Here is a 14,743-nt window from a genome sequence, read left to right as displayed (position 1 = left end):
ACCCATTTATTGTTTAATAACATGATATTTAGCTTGCATGTGTTTGAATGTTTTTGCTGTTACTGATTTTTAGTTTTTTGCCATTGTGATCTGAGAAGATGCTTGATATGTTTTCAATATTCTTTAACTTGTAGACTTAGTTTGTGTCCTAACATGTAATCTATCTTTGAGAATGCCCCTTGTGCTCTTGAAAAGAATGTGACTTCTAAAACTTTGTGGTGTAATTCTCTATAGATAACTATTAAATCCATTTGATCTAGTATATCATTTAGAGTCTGTATCCTTGCTCATTTTTCATCTAGAGGCTCAATCCAGTGATGTCAGTGAGATGTTGACGTCTCCTGCCATGATTGTATTGCTGTCGATTTCTTCTTTCAAGTACTCCAGCAGTTTTAAAATATATTTTGGTGCTCTTATATTGGGTGCATATATGTCTACCAATGTCTTGTCTTCGTGTTGGATAGATCCTTTCAATATCTTGTTGTGGCCATCATTGTCTCTAGTTTTGGCCTTCATTTTGAAGTCTATTTTACTGGATATGGGTATTGCTACACCAGCATTTTTTTTTTTCTTTTCATTTGCTGGGAAGATTTTTTTATATCCTTTCACTTCCAACTGTGAGGCTCTTGTAAGCAACATATATATGAATCATGCTTTCTTATCCTATCTGCTACTCTGTACTTTTGATTGTAGTGTTTAATCTATTTACCCTTAGGGTTATTATTATTTTTAAAATTTATCTTTATTGTTGAATGCATTACAGATGTTCCTCATTTTCCCCCTATTGACCCCCTTCTCCCCACTCTTGCCCCGCCTCCTGCCTTTCCCCACACTTTTCTGTGTCCATTGGTTATACATATATACATATAAGTTCTTTGGTTTATTTCTTTCCACTCCCAACCCCTGCTTCCCTTTGAGGTTTTTCAGTCTAACAAACAATTTGTACTTCTTAATCCCTTCATCTTTTTCACCCATTTCCCCAACCCCACTTCCATCAGGCAACCAACAAAATGTTCTCTGAATTTATGAGAATGCTTTTGTTGTGCTTGTTCATTTTGTTTGTGGATTCAATTGTCAATAGATATCTATTAATTGCCATTTTGTTTGTTCATATTTTTCACATTTTTCGTAAAGAAGACCCCTTAATATTTCATATAATAATAGTTTGGTGGTGATGAACTCCTTTAGCTTTTCATTGGCTGGGAAACTGTTTATCTGTCGATCGATTCTAAAGGACAGTTTTGTAAGATAGAGTAATCTTGGTTGTAGGTTCTTGCTTTCATTACTCTGAATATATCCTGCCACTACTTTCTGGCCTGAATTGTTTCTTTTTTTTTTGTTGTATTTTTTGCAGTTTATTAGCTGTTTTTTATTTATTTTTATTTATTTTTTAAATTAGTTAATTTATTTTTGTTACAGATGTTTCTCCTTTTCCCCGACTGATTCCCCTCTCCCTGTCCCTCCCCACCCTGTCTCCAGCTTTGTTGTCCATGTCCATTGTTCATACATACATGCATATAAGTTCTGTGGTTTATCTATCCCGCATCACACCCTCTTCTGGGGATTATGAGTCAGTAACCCACTTCCATGTCTCTGGGACTACCCCATTCCTCAGACTCTTATGTTCATTATATTCCACAAATTAGTGAGAACATATGATACTTGTCTTTCTCTGTTTGGCTTCTTTTACTTAGGATAATACTTTCCAGGTACCTTCATGTCATCTCAAAGAATAAGAGATCTTTCTTTTGTACAGCTACATAGTATTCAATTGTGTATATGTTCCACAACTTTTTTATCCATTCGTCTACTGATGGACATTTGGGCTGTTTCCAGATCTTAGCTATTGTAAATAGTGCTGCTATAAACATATATTCTTTCTGGTTGGTATTTCAGGCTTCTTAGGGTATATTCCTAGAAGTGGGATCAATTTTTAATTTTTTAAAGTAACACCATATTGTTTTCCATAGTGGCAGCACCAGACTGCATTCCCACAAGTAGGGTACTAGAGTCCCCGTTTCTCCACACCCTCACCAACACTTGTTTGATTATTTGTTGATGGCCGTCATTCTGACAGGTGTGAGGTGATACCTCATTGTTGTTTTAATTTGCAACTCTCTGATGATTAGTGATGTTGAGCATTTCTTTGTATGTCTCTTGCCCACTTGTATGTCCTGTTTGGAGAGGTGTCTATTTCGTTCGTCTGCCCATTTGTTAATTGGGTTCTTTGTCTTCCTTTTGTTGAGTTATACGATGCTTTATATATATTGGAAATTAACCCCTTATCTGATATGTCATTGGCAATAATGCTCTCCCATACAGTGGGTTGCTTTCCATTTTGATGATTGTATCTTTTACTGTGCAGAAGCTTTTGAGTTTGATGTAGTCCTATGTGTTCATTTTCACTTTTATTTCTGTTGTATTAGGTCAATGTATCAGTGGAAATTCTGCAGTGTATGAGGTCCTACATTTTGTTTCCTACATTTTCTTCTAGGATATTTATGGATTCATGAGTCACATTTAAGTCTTTATCCATTTTGAGTTTATTCTTGTGTATGGTGTAAGTTGATGGTCTAGTTTTACCTTTTTTGCATGTAGCTATCCAATTTTCCCAACACCATTTATTAAAGAGGCTGTCTTTACTGCCATGTATGCTCTTGCAACCTTTGTCAAATATTAATTGAGCATATTGCCTTGGGTCCAATTCTGGGTTCTCTACTCTGTTCCATTAATCTATATGCCTGTTCTTGTGCCAGTATCAGGTTGTTTGGATTACAGTGGATTTGTAGTATAACCTGAAATCTGGTAATGTGATCGCTCCAACTTTGTTTTTCTTTTTCAAGATTAGTGTAGCTATTTGGGAACTTTTTTGGTTCCATATGAACTTTTGAAGAATTTCTTCTTCTGTGAAGTATGTTTTTGGTATTTTGATGGGGATTGCTTTGGGTAGTATGCACATTTTAATCATGTTAATTCTTTCAATTCATGAACAAGGTATGTGCTTCCACTTTTTTATCTCTTCTTCTTTTTGCAATGCCTGTAGTTTTCTGCAAATAGTTTCTTTATTTCTTTGGTTAATTTTATTCCTAGGCATCTTAAGGTGTTTTTTTTTTTTGCCATGATGGTAAATGGGATTGTTTTTTTATTTTCTCCTTCTGTGAGTTCATCATTGGTGTATAACAATGCTGTTAATTTCTTGACATTAATTTTGTATCCTGCTACTTTGCCAAATTCATTTATCAAGTCTAGTAAATTTTTGATGGCTTTTTTTTTTTTTTATGTACAGTATCATGTTATATGCAAATAATGACAGTTTCACTACCTTTCTTCCAATTTGTATCCCTTATATTTATTTTTCCTGTCTGATTGCTGTGGCTAAGACTTCCAGTACTATGTTAAATAAGAGTGGCGAAAGTGGGCATTCTTGTCTTGTTCCTGTTCATAAGGGAAATGCTTTTAGTTTTTGCCCATTGAGTATGATGTTGGCTGTAGGTCTTTCATATATGGTGTTTATAATGATGAGATTTGATCAATCTATTTTCAGCTTGCTGAGCGTTTTTATCAGAAATATGTGCTGGATTTCGTCAAATGCTTTTTCAGCATCTATTGATATGATCCTATAATTTTTATCTTTCATTTTATATATGTGGTGTATCACATTTATTGATTTGCTATATTGTACCAGCCTTGCATCCCTGGATGAATCACACTTGGTCATAGTGAATAATTTTTTTTGTATTGCTGGATTCTGTTTGCTAGTATTTTGTTCAGGATTTTGGCATCTATGTTCATCAGGGATATTGGCCTTTACATTTATTTCCTTTAAGTGTCTTTTTCTGGTTTGGGAAGTAGGATTATGCTGGCCTCAAAAATGAGTTTGGAAGTCTTCCTTTTTCTTGAATTTTTAAAAATAGGTCCAGGAGCATGGGTATTTGTTCTTCTTTGAATTTTTGGTAAAATTCCCTCATGATTTCTAGTATTATGTCATTGTAATCTGATAAGATGCTTGCTATGATTTTAATCTTCTTTTTTTTTTTTTTATCCTCACCCGAGGATATTTTTCCATTTTTTGTACAGATAGAGCGGGAGGGAGAGAGAGAGAGAAACATCGACGTGAAGGGACACATCGAGTGACTGCCACCTGCACGACCAACCAGGGCCGGGGACAAACTGCAACCGAAGTACATGCCCTTAGCGGGAACCGAACCCCGGTCACTCCGGACCGCAGGCCGACGCTCTATCCGCTGAGCCAAACTGGCCAGGGCGATTTTAATCTTCTTGAACTTGTAGAGACTTAGTTTGTACCGTAACATGTGGTATATCCTTGAGAATGTTCCATATGCACTTGAGAAAAGTATAAATTCTGCCATTTTGTGGTGTAATTCTCTGTAGATAACTGTTAAATTCATTTGGTCTTGTGCTTCATTTAGAGTCTCTGCTTCCTTCTTAATATTTTGTCTAGAGGATTTATCCAGTGATGTCAGCGGGGTGTTGAAGTCCCCTGCTATGATTGTATTGCTTTCAATTTCTCCTTTGAAGTCCTCCAGAAGATTTTTAATATATTTTGGTGCTCCTATATTGGGTGCATATATGTTTACCAAGGTTATATTTTCCTGTTGATAAATTATTTCAATATTATGTAGTGGCCTTCTTTGTCTCTAGTTATGGCCTACATTTTGAAATCTACTTTATCAGATATGAGTATTGCTATGCCAGCTTTTTTTTTTTTTCTTTCTGTTTGCTTGAAAGATTTTTTTCCATCTCTTCACTTTCAACCTATGTGAGTACTTGTTGTGAGGTGGATGTTTTGTAAACAACTTATATGTGGGTCATGCTTTCTTATCCAGTCAGGTACACTGTGTCTTTTTATTGGAGCATTGAAACCATTCACATTTAAGGGCATCATTGATATTTACTTCTTTATTGCCATTTTTGTTTAGTGTGGTTATATATTTTTTTCTATTTCTTCTACTAATTACAGTAGCCTTTTTTTTTTTTTTTTTTTTTTTTTTGTCTGAGAAGCTCTTTATTTGACCTTCTATTTTGAATGATAGCCTTGCTGGATAGAGTAGTCTTAGATTCTGATCCTTGTTTTTCATCACCTTGATTACTTCATGTCACTCACTTCTGGCCTTTATTGTTTCTTTTAAGTAGTCAGCTGAGAGCCTTCTGGGATTTCCTTTGTAGGCAACCTGTTGCTTATCTCTAGCTGCCTTTAGGATTCTCTCTTTGTCTTAAATTTTTGGCATTTTAATTCCTATATGTTTTGATGTGGGCCTATTTGGGTTCTTCTTACTTGGGGCTTTCTGTGCTTCTTGAACTTGAATGCCTTCTTCCTTCACCAAGTTAGGAAAGTTTTCTGTCATATTTCTTGAAATATATCTCAAACCTGGCCCATTTTCTTCCTCTTCAGGAATGCCTATGATATTAATGTAATTACATTTCCAGTTGTCTCACAGTTCTCTTAAGCTGTCTCCCTGTTTTTTAATTTTTTTCCTATTGGTTTTCTGATTGGTTGATTTTATTTTACCTTGTCTAATTCACTGATCCGGTTCTCAGCTTCCTCTACTCTGTTGGTTAGTCCTTCCAATGTGTTCTTTATTTGTGCTATATCGTTCTTCATTTCCAATTGGTTGGTCTTCAATGTTTCTATATCTTTACTCATGGTGCTGATGTCCTTACTCATGCTGTTGGGCTTTTTCAAGATCATGCCTTTGAACTCTACCTCTGATAATGTGCTTAACTTTATTTCATTGATCTGATCTTCAATAGAGTTCTCTTGTTCTTTCATTTGGGATTTGTTTTTTTGTTTCACCATTTTGGCTATCTTCGTGGGTTTTGGAGCCTGCCAATTATTCTCTTTGGGTGTTGGTGTTTCACTTTTTGTGGGTTCCTCTTCTGGGTTTGGGTGGGAGTAGGCGGGCCCACGTTAAACACCACTGTGAAGTCTTACTTTCCTGGGTAGATTTGCAAGCTCTAGAAAGGTTCAGTTATCCTGTAGCTTTTTCCTTGTGGCTAGTAGTCTCAGTTACCCAATGCCTTGGCATGTAGCCCTGGTGTTCTACATAAGAGGATTTCCAGAGTGTGTGATAGATGCTGGTTGTTAATGAGCTTCAATTTGCATTTCTTTGCCTCACTTGAGAATGGCTGAATCTTTTAAGGAGGTGGGGGACTGCTGCTTTTCCCCACAGCTCTGGGAACGAGCAAACTGGCCATTGTCATTTGTGGCCGCAACTCAGCAAAAACTCTGAGTGTACTCCAAATCATCATTGTTTCCCCAGAGTTTTAGTGCAGTCTTCCCTCCCTCTGCTGCAGCTCACTGGTGAGTGTCTGGTGCTCTGTCTGGGCGGGCTCCCTGTGCTGTGAGGCAAGCTTTGTTTTTATTCCCCAAGGGCATTGTTCTCAGCTAAGACTGCCGCATTCCTCCTGCTCCCCAGCCTCTGTTCCTGGGGGTGTATCTTGACTCTGCTCGGGCTGCTACTATGGGGGATGGTTTTGGGCTCCCGGCTATTTGTGTCTTCTGTGACATGCACCTTAGGAGCTTCACTACTGTGCACCAGTCTATGTTGACACAGTGTCCACTGCTCTGATGTTGCCAGGTGCACTGATGGGCTGAGGTAGCTGGGCCCTAGCCACTTTCACTGCCCCCTCACAGGGAAGACCCAGGATCTTCCAAAATGGTGGGACCTCCCCACGGTGCAGGGAGAAGGGCCCTGAAGTGCAGCTCACTGTGGTAACTAGTTGCTCCCTTCCACAGCACAGGAACCTTCTGGTCCACGTCTCTGCACTGCAGGTGTTTGGTCATCCGCCTTCACGTCCATTCACACTCTCTCACATACTAACTCACTCTCTCACACACTAACTCTCCCTCTGGTCCTGCCTCCTGCCATCTTCTCCACTCTGTCACTTTTTAAACTTAGAAACATCTTGTCATGTTGGTTTATGTAGAGCCATAATTCTTTTAAAATTTACATTGGCCAAAAACTCTCTCCTGACTGTTCCTCTCAAATTTAAAAATACTGTTTCTTGCCTTGTTCTCACAAAAATTATTAATTTGCTTGATTTTAAATATTATTTTAGGTGGCCAGGGAAAGAACGTGCTTGGATTATTACATTTCCAGAAAATTGTAATTTCAGGTATATACCAGAAGAAGTGATAGCAAAAGTACTGAGGTATTTGACATCTATTGCGAGGTATAGCATTTCCTAACATTATTTTTTTAATTTGTTGTATGTTGAATAGCTATACGAATGTAATAATGGGAAGGTGTCTTTTAAGTGTGACTATTATTATTATTACAAATGATTATAAAGCTCACCTTCAGAGGGATATGAAATAGAAAGGGAAGCTGTCAGCTACGTAAATTGCTATAAAAATTGTATTGGGGAATCTCTGAATACAAAATTGTGGATCTAGAAGTATCTGTCCTAGTGAAGAACGTAAGTTGAAAATAATGATCATATATAAAGCCTTTACTTTGTGTAAAAGGAAATTTTACTAGTCAAGAGTGGGGAACAGCTATTCTTCATTACTTCCGAAGGTAAAATAAAAAGACTGAATGCTAAATAGGCTCAAAAGTGTTATTGGAATATATTAGGAGGAACTTCTTGATATTGGAGAATATTTTTCAGACTTTAACATGTTAGCAGGGAACCTTTCAAAAGCTTCATTAAAGATTTTATTTAGGTCAAAGACAATTTTTTTAAGAAAACATTTTCTAGTTATTAACCGAGAAGACTAAGGGGGCACAAATCTAGTATGGAAAAATTGTGGAGTCTCATGAACAAGTATCAAATCTTAGAAATATAAATCTAACCAGCACCACTTGAAACTTGACAGTGGTCTTTTTAGGGCAAATAAAAAATTTAGCTTTTGGTTTTGGCTTACAGGAGGATTAGGTGCAATTTTCTTTTAGTCCTCTCGAATCTGGGCTCATCTAACACCTGCCACCTCCACCATGCTGTCAAAGTTCTACCTCAATGAGACCAAAGTTGTATACATTTTGTGTTTCAATATGTAATTCGGTGCTATGTCTTGCCTGACCCCAAGATTGACCCCCTGGGTCTGTATCCAAAAAAATCTGGGGATGACATCCCCAGAGCAACTGATGATTAAAAGAGTCTAAGGATTATAGTGAAACTGACAATTCAGAATAGGCAGGCCCAGACTGAGGTAGTACCTTCTGCTACAGCCCTGATCAACAAAGTTCTCATAGACTCACCAAGGTACAGAAAGAAGGGCAAAATAATTAAGGACAGTGGAAATACCACTTTTGATAAGATTATCAACATTTACCAACAGATGCGGCATGTATCTTTACCTAGAGAACTCTCTGGAAGCATTAAAGAGATTCAGGAGAACTATCTAGTCTCTGGGCTACATTGTTGATGGCTACCACTCTTATGACATCATAGGTTACATGGATAATGGTGTACTGGAATAACCAGCTAGTTAAGAACTACATAGGAAAATATTTCAATTATAGGTCATTTGACAACCTGCCTTCTCTAAAATGATAGACAACAGATAGAAAACATATTTAATAGTGTTTTTCTGGGAAGATTCCAGAATGGTGGCAGAGTTAATGGAAACTACACAGACCATCTCCCAGGACCAATCTGGAATAACAACAAAAATGAAGACAAATCATCAGGAAACAGCAACAGAAAAGCAGCTTGGAGGACCATATAACCAGGGACATTGACTCAATCCTGGTAGGATTGTGGAGGCGCGAGAGAGGGGCTGGGAGCCCATGGACAACAGCGGCCTTAGCTGTGAGCAGTGCCCTCAGTGTTAAACTCCAAATGGCTCCAGAGCACAGAGCCAGGACAGACCCTAAAATAGCCATAGCCACTCACCTTGGGCTCTGGCAGAGGGAGGGTGGACTGGACAGGAACTGTGTGGGGAAACTTGGGATTTGGAGGGCACTCAGAGTTTTGCTGAGTTGCGGCCACACAGGACAGTGGTAATCTTACTCCTTTCCAAGGCTCTGGAGAGAGGCAGTGGCCCCTCTCTGGGAGATTCAACCCCACCCAGTGGCATTGAAATGCAAATTGAGGCTCATTAACAACCAGCATCTGCCCCATTCTTGGGAAATCCTCTTATGCTGAACACCTGAGGGAGTTTTTCATTCAACTGAGAAGCCAAGGCTGTTCAAGTAACAGCAACTAATAGCCTCCAGGCAGAAAACTAAAAAAATAACTGAACTACTCCTGAGCTTCCAACTCTTTTCAAGAAGGTAAGACTTGACAGTGGTGTTTAACGTGGGTCCTCCCATGCTCATCCAAACCCAGGAGAGGGTACCACAAACAGGAGAACACCAGCTATCACAGGAATATTTAGGCAGGCTGCAAATCCCACTGAGATCGCCAAAATGGTGGAACAAAGGAACGTATGCTAAATGAAAAAACATGAGACCTATACCAAAAATGAGATAAATAAGGTGCAGTTGAGCAAGTTAACAGAACTAGAATTCAGAACCATGATTTTGAGGAAGCTCAACAGCATGTGTAAGGACATGAGCACCATGAATAAAGACATAGAAATAATGAAAATCAACCAGTTGGAAATTAAAAACCACCGTGAAGAAATGCAATATAACATATCAGAAATGAAAAACACATTGGAAGGTCTAAAAAGCAGAGTAGAGGAAGCTCAGGACCGGATCAGTCAATTAGAAGATAGGGTAGACAAAATCAACCAATCAGAAAATCAAAAGGAAAAAACAATTAAAAAATAGGAAGAGAGCTTAAGAGAACTGTGGGACAACTGGAAACATAATGACATTCGCGTCATAGGAGTCCCTGAAGAAGAAGAAGATGAGCAAGGGTTAGAGAATATATTCAAAGAAATAGTGACAGAAAACTTCCCTAAATTGGTGAAGGAAGAAGGCATTCACGTTCAAGAAGCACAGAGAGCCCTAAGTAAGAAGAACCCAAACAGACTCACAACAAGACACATAGTAATCAAAATGCCAAAAATTAAAGACAAAGAGAGAATCCTAAAGGCAGCAAGAGATAAGCAACAGGTTACCTACAAAGGAATCCACATAAGGCTCTCAGCTGACTTCTCAACAGAAACACTACAGGCCAGAAGGGAATGGCATGAGGTAATCAAGATCATGAAAAACAAGGATCAGAATCCAAGACTACTCTACTCAGCAAGGCTATCATTTGAAAATACAAGGTCAAATAAAGAGCTTCCAAGACAAAAAAAGGCTAAGGGAATACATTAGCACCAAACTAGCACTGCAAGAAATGTTAAAAAAGACTCTTATAATTAGCAGGAGAAATGGGAAGAAAAATAGAATCACACTAAACAAAAATGACAATAACTAAGTACATATTAATAATCACCTTAAATGTAAATGGATTGAACGCTCTGATATAAAGACACAGAGTAGCTGATTGGACATGAAAGCATGACTGATCTATATGTTGTTTACAAGAGACCCACCTCACAACAAAAGACTCACATAGGTTGAAAACGAAGGGATGGAAAAAATCTTCCAAGCAAACGGAAAGGGAAAAAAGCTGGGGTAGCAATACTCATATCTGATAAAATAGATTTCAAAATGAAGGCCATAACTTGAGACAAAGAAAGCCACTACATAATATTGAAAGGATTTATTCAACAGAAAGATATAACCTTGATGAACATATATGCACCCAATATAGGAGCACCAAAATATACTAAAAATCTTTTGGAAGACTTCATATGAGAAATTGATAGCAATACAATCATAGCAGGGGATGTCAACACCCTGCTGACATCACTGGATAGATCCTCTAGACAAAAAATTGGCAAGGAAACAGAGACTCTAAATGAAGCACTAGACCAAATGGATTTAATAGATATCTACAGATATCACACCTCAAAATTACAGAATTCACAATCTTTTCAAGTGCCCATGGAACATTCTCAAAGATAGACCAATTGTTAGAACAGAAACTGAGTCTCTACAGGTTCAAGAGGATTGAAATCATATCAAGGATCTTCTCAGATCACAATGTCATAAACTGGAAATCAATGGCAACGAGAACCTGCAAAGACAATTGAATACATGAAGGCCAAATAGCATGTTATTAAACAACAAATAGGTTACCAAAAAGGTCAAGGAAGAAATAAAAAAACTTCCTAGAAACCAATAAAAATGACACACAACAACAAAAAATCTATGGGATGGAGCAAAAGCAGTTCTGTGAGGGAAGTTCAGAGCACTACAGGCCTACCTCAAGAAACAAGAAAAATCTCTAATAGACTATCTAACCTTACAACTTAAAGAACTTGAAAGCAAACCAAAAACAAAACAAAAACAAACAAACAAAAATCCCAGAGCAAATAGAAGGAAGGAAATAGTAAAGATTAGAGTAGAAATAAATGACATAGAGACCAAAAAAAAAAAAAAAAAAACAATTCAAAGGAGCAATGAAACAAAGAGCTTGTTTTTCAAAAAGATAAACAATATTAATGGACCCTTAGCTATACTCATCAAGAAACAAAGAGAGAGAACCCAAATATACAGAGTCAGAAATGAAAGTGGAGAAGTAACAACTGACACCACAGAAATATTAAAGATCGTTAACAACTATTATGAACAATTATATGGCAACAAATTCGATAATCTAAGTGAAATGGACACATTCCTAGAAACACACAGTCTCCCAAAACTGGACCAGGAAGAGATAGAAACCTGGAACAGACCACTAACAATGAAGGAAATTGAAGATGTAATCAAGATTCTCCCAGCAAACAAAAGCCAGTCCCAGATGGCTTGACGAGGGAGTTTTACCAAATATTCAAAAAAAGAAATAACACCCATTCTCCTCAAACTATTTCAAAATATTCAAGAAAAAGGAAGACTTCCAAACTCATTTTATGAGGCCAGCATAACTCTAATTCGAAAACCAGAGAAAGACTTTACAAATCAAGAAAACTACAGGGCAACATCCCTGATGAACATCGATGCCAAAATTGTAAACAAAATACTAGCAAATCGGATTCAGTAATACATCAGAAAAATTATTCATTATGATGAAATGGGATTCATCCCAGGGATGCAAAGTTGGTACATTATTTTCAAATCAATAAACGTGATGCACCATGTAAATAAAATGAAGAATAAAAAACCCATGATCATATCAATAGATGCCAAAAAAAGTGTTAGACGAAATCCAGCATCCATTTCTGATAAAAACGCTCAGCAATGTGGGAATAGAGGGATCATATGTCAACATAATAAAGGGCGTATATAAAAGACCAACAGCCAACATCAAACTCAATGGGCAAAAATTAAAAGCATTTCCATTGAGAACAGGAACAAGACAAGGTACCCACTTTCACCACTCTAATTTAACATACTACTGAAAATCTTAGCCACAGCAATCAGACAGGACGAAAAAAAAAGGGGGATTCAAATTGGAAATGAGGAAGTGAAACTGCCATTATTTGCAGATGACATGATACTATATGTAGAAAATTTAAAGACTCCATCAAAAATTTACTAGACTTAAATGAATTTGCAAAGTAGCAGGATACAAAATTAATATCAAGAAATTGATGGCATTCCTATACATCAATGATGAACTCACAGAAAGATAAACAAAGAAAACAATCCCATTTACCATCACAGCAAAAAATTAAGGTATCTAGGAATAAACTTAGCCAAAGTAATAGAGGACCTATTGGCAGAAAACTACAGGTCACTGAAAAAGGAAATAGAGGAAGATATAAAGAAGTGGAAGCATATACCTTGCTTATGGATTGGAAGAATTAACATCATTAAAATGTCCATACTACCCAAAGCAATTTATAGATTCAATGCAATCCCCATCAAAATACCAACGACATACTTCATAGAACTAGAACAAATACTTCAAAAGTTTATATGGAAACAAGAAAGACCTCAAATATCCACAGCAGTCTGGAAAAAGAGGAACAAAATAGGAGGGATCACATTACCAGATTTCAGGTAAAACTACAAAGGCACTGTAATCAAAACTCCCTGGTACTGGCATAAGAACAGGCATATAGACCAGTGGAACAGAACAGAGAACCCAGAAATGGACCCAAGGCAATACGCTCAATTAATATTTGACAAAGGTGGCAAGAGCATACAGTCAAGTAAAGACAGCCTCTTTAATAAATAGTGTTGGGAAAATTGAAGCTACATGCAAAAAAAAAAAAATAGACCATCAACTTACTTCATACACTAGAATAAACTCAAAATGGATAAAAGACTTAAATGTGACGCATGAATCCATAAAAATCCTAGAAGAAACTCTAGGCAACAAAATTTCAGACATCATCCGCAGCAGAATTTTCACTGATACATCACCCAAGGCAACAGAAACAAAGGAGGAAATGAACACATGGTACTACATCAAACTCAAATGCTTCTGCAGAGCAAAAGATACAATCATCAAAATGGAAAGGCTACCAACTGTATGGGAGAGCATAATTGCCAATGATATATCAGATAAGGGGTTAATTTCTAATATGTATACAGTGCTCATACAACTCACAAAAGAAAGACAAAGAACCCAATTAACAAATGGGCAGAGGAAATAAATAGACACCTCTCCAAACAGGACATACAAATGGCTAAGAGACATATGAAGAAATGCTCAATATTACTAATCATCAGAGAGATTCAAATTAAAACAACAATGAAGTATTACTTCACACCTGTCAGAATGGCCACCATCAACAAATTATCAAACTACAAGTGTTGGTGAATGTGTGGGGAAAAGGGGACACTAGTACACTGCTGGTGGGAATGCAGACTGGTGCAGTCACTATGGAAAAAAATATGGTGTTACCTCAAAAAATTAAAAATTGAACTGCCATTTGACCCAGTGATCCTACTTCTTGGAATATACCGTAAGAAGTCTGAAACACCAGTCATAAAGAATATATGTTCCCCCATGTTCTTAGCAGTACTAGTTACAGTAGCTAAGATCTGAAAACAGCCCAAATGTCCATCTGTAGACGAATGGATAAAAAAGCTGTGGTACATATACACAATGGAGAACTATGCAGCTGTAAGAATTAAAGATCTTTTATCCTTTGAGACGACATAGAGGGACCTGGAAAGTTTTATCCTAAGCAAAACAAGCCAAACAGAGAAAGACAAGTGTTATATGATTCCACTTATTTGTGGAATATAATGAACATAACAGTCTGATGAATGAGGTAGTCCCAGAGACGTGGAAGTGGGGTACAGGCTGACAATCCCCTGAAACGGGGGTGGTAGGGGAGAGATAAACCACAGAACTTATATGCATTTATGCATGAACAGTGGACATGGACAACAAAGCTGGGGACAGGGCATGGAGGGAGGGGGAGGGCGAATTAGTGGGGGAAAAATGAGAAACATCTTAACAAAAATTAATTAATTAATAAAATAAATAAATTAATAAAAGTTCAAAGACCAAAACAAAAAAAGTGGTTTTCTGATTGAATGGATGCTCATTGGCTTATGGTAGATTGCCATGGAACATTAAGTCTGATGTCATAAAATATTGCTGCATATAAATTTTACCCATACCGAAGGCTGCAGTATTCCAAATCAGTTTTAGTGACCTGTCTGCAACACACTGTACTTGCCTGTTTAAAAAATTTACATAAATGCTGAAAGCAAAATTTAAAATTGTGAGTAATGGAATATGGAATGAATTTGGTTTTTCAAGGTAGCACTTTGTGAAAGCTTCCACATCCAAATCTGTCTTTGGTCAAGACATG

At 37.2% G+C, this 14,743-nt stretch overlaps 1 protein-coding gene across 1 annotated transcript in view; it reads left to right on the top strand.

Moving 5' to 3' along the window:
- MCF2 (MCF.2 cell line derived transforming sequence) overlaps window positions 1-14,743 on the top strand; it is an 87,945-nt gene that overhangs the window by 39,586 nt on the left and 33,616 nt on the right. Inside the window, 1 exon segment of the mRNA XM_036270080.1 lies at window positions 7,081-7,194. Coding sequence (XP_036125973.1) covers window positions 7,081-7,194 — 114 coding nt within the window.

This window comes from Molossus molossus, unplaced genomic scaffold (assembly GCF_014108415.1).
Source record: "Molossus molossus isolate mMolMol1 unplaced genomic scaffold, mMolMol1.p scaffold_m16_p_2, whole genome shotgun sequence".
Taxonomy (NCBI): Eukaryota; Metazoa; Chordata; class Mammalia; order Chiroptera; family Molossidae; genus Molossus; species Molossus molossus.
This window is presented reverse-complemented; position numbering and strand designations above follow the sequence as displayed.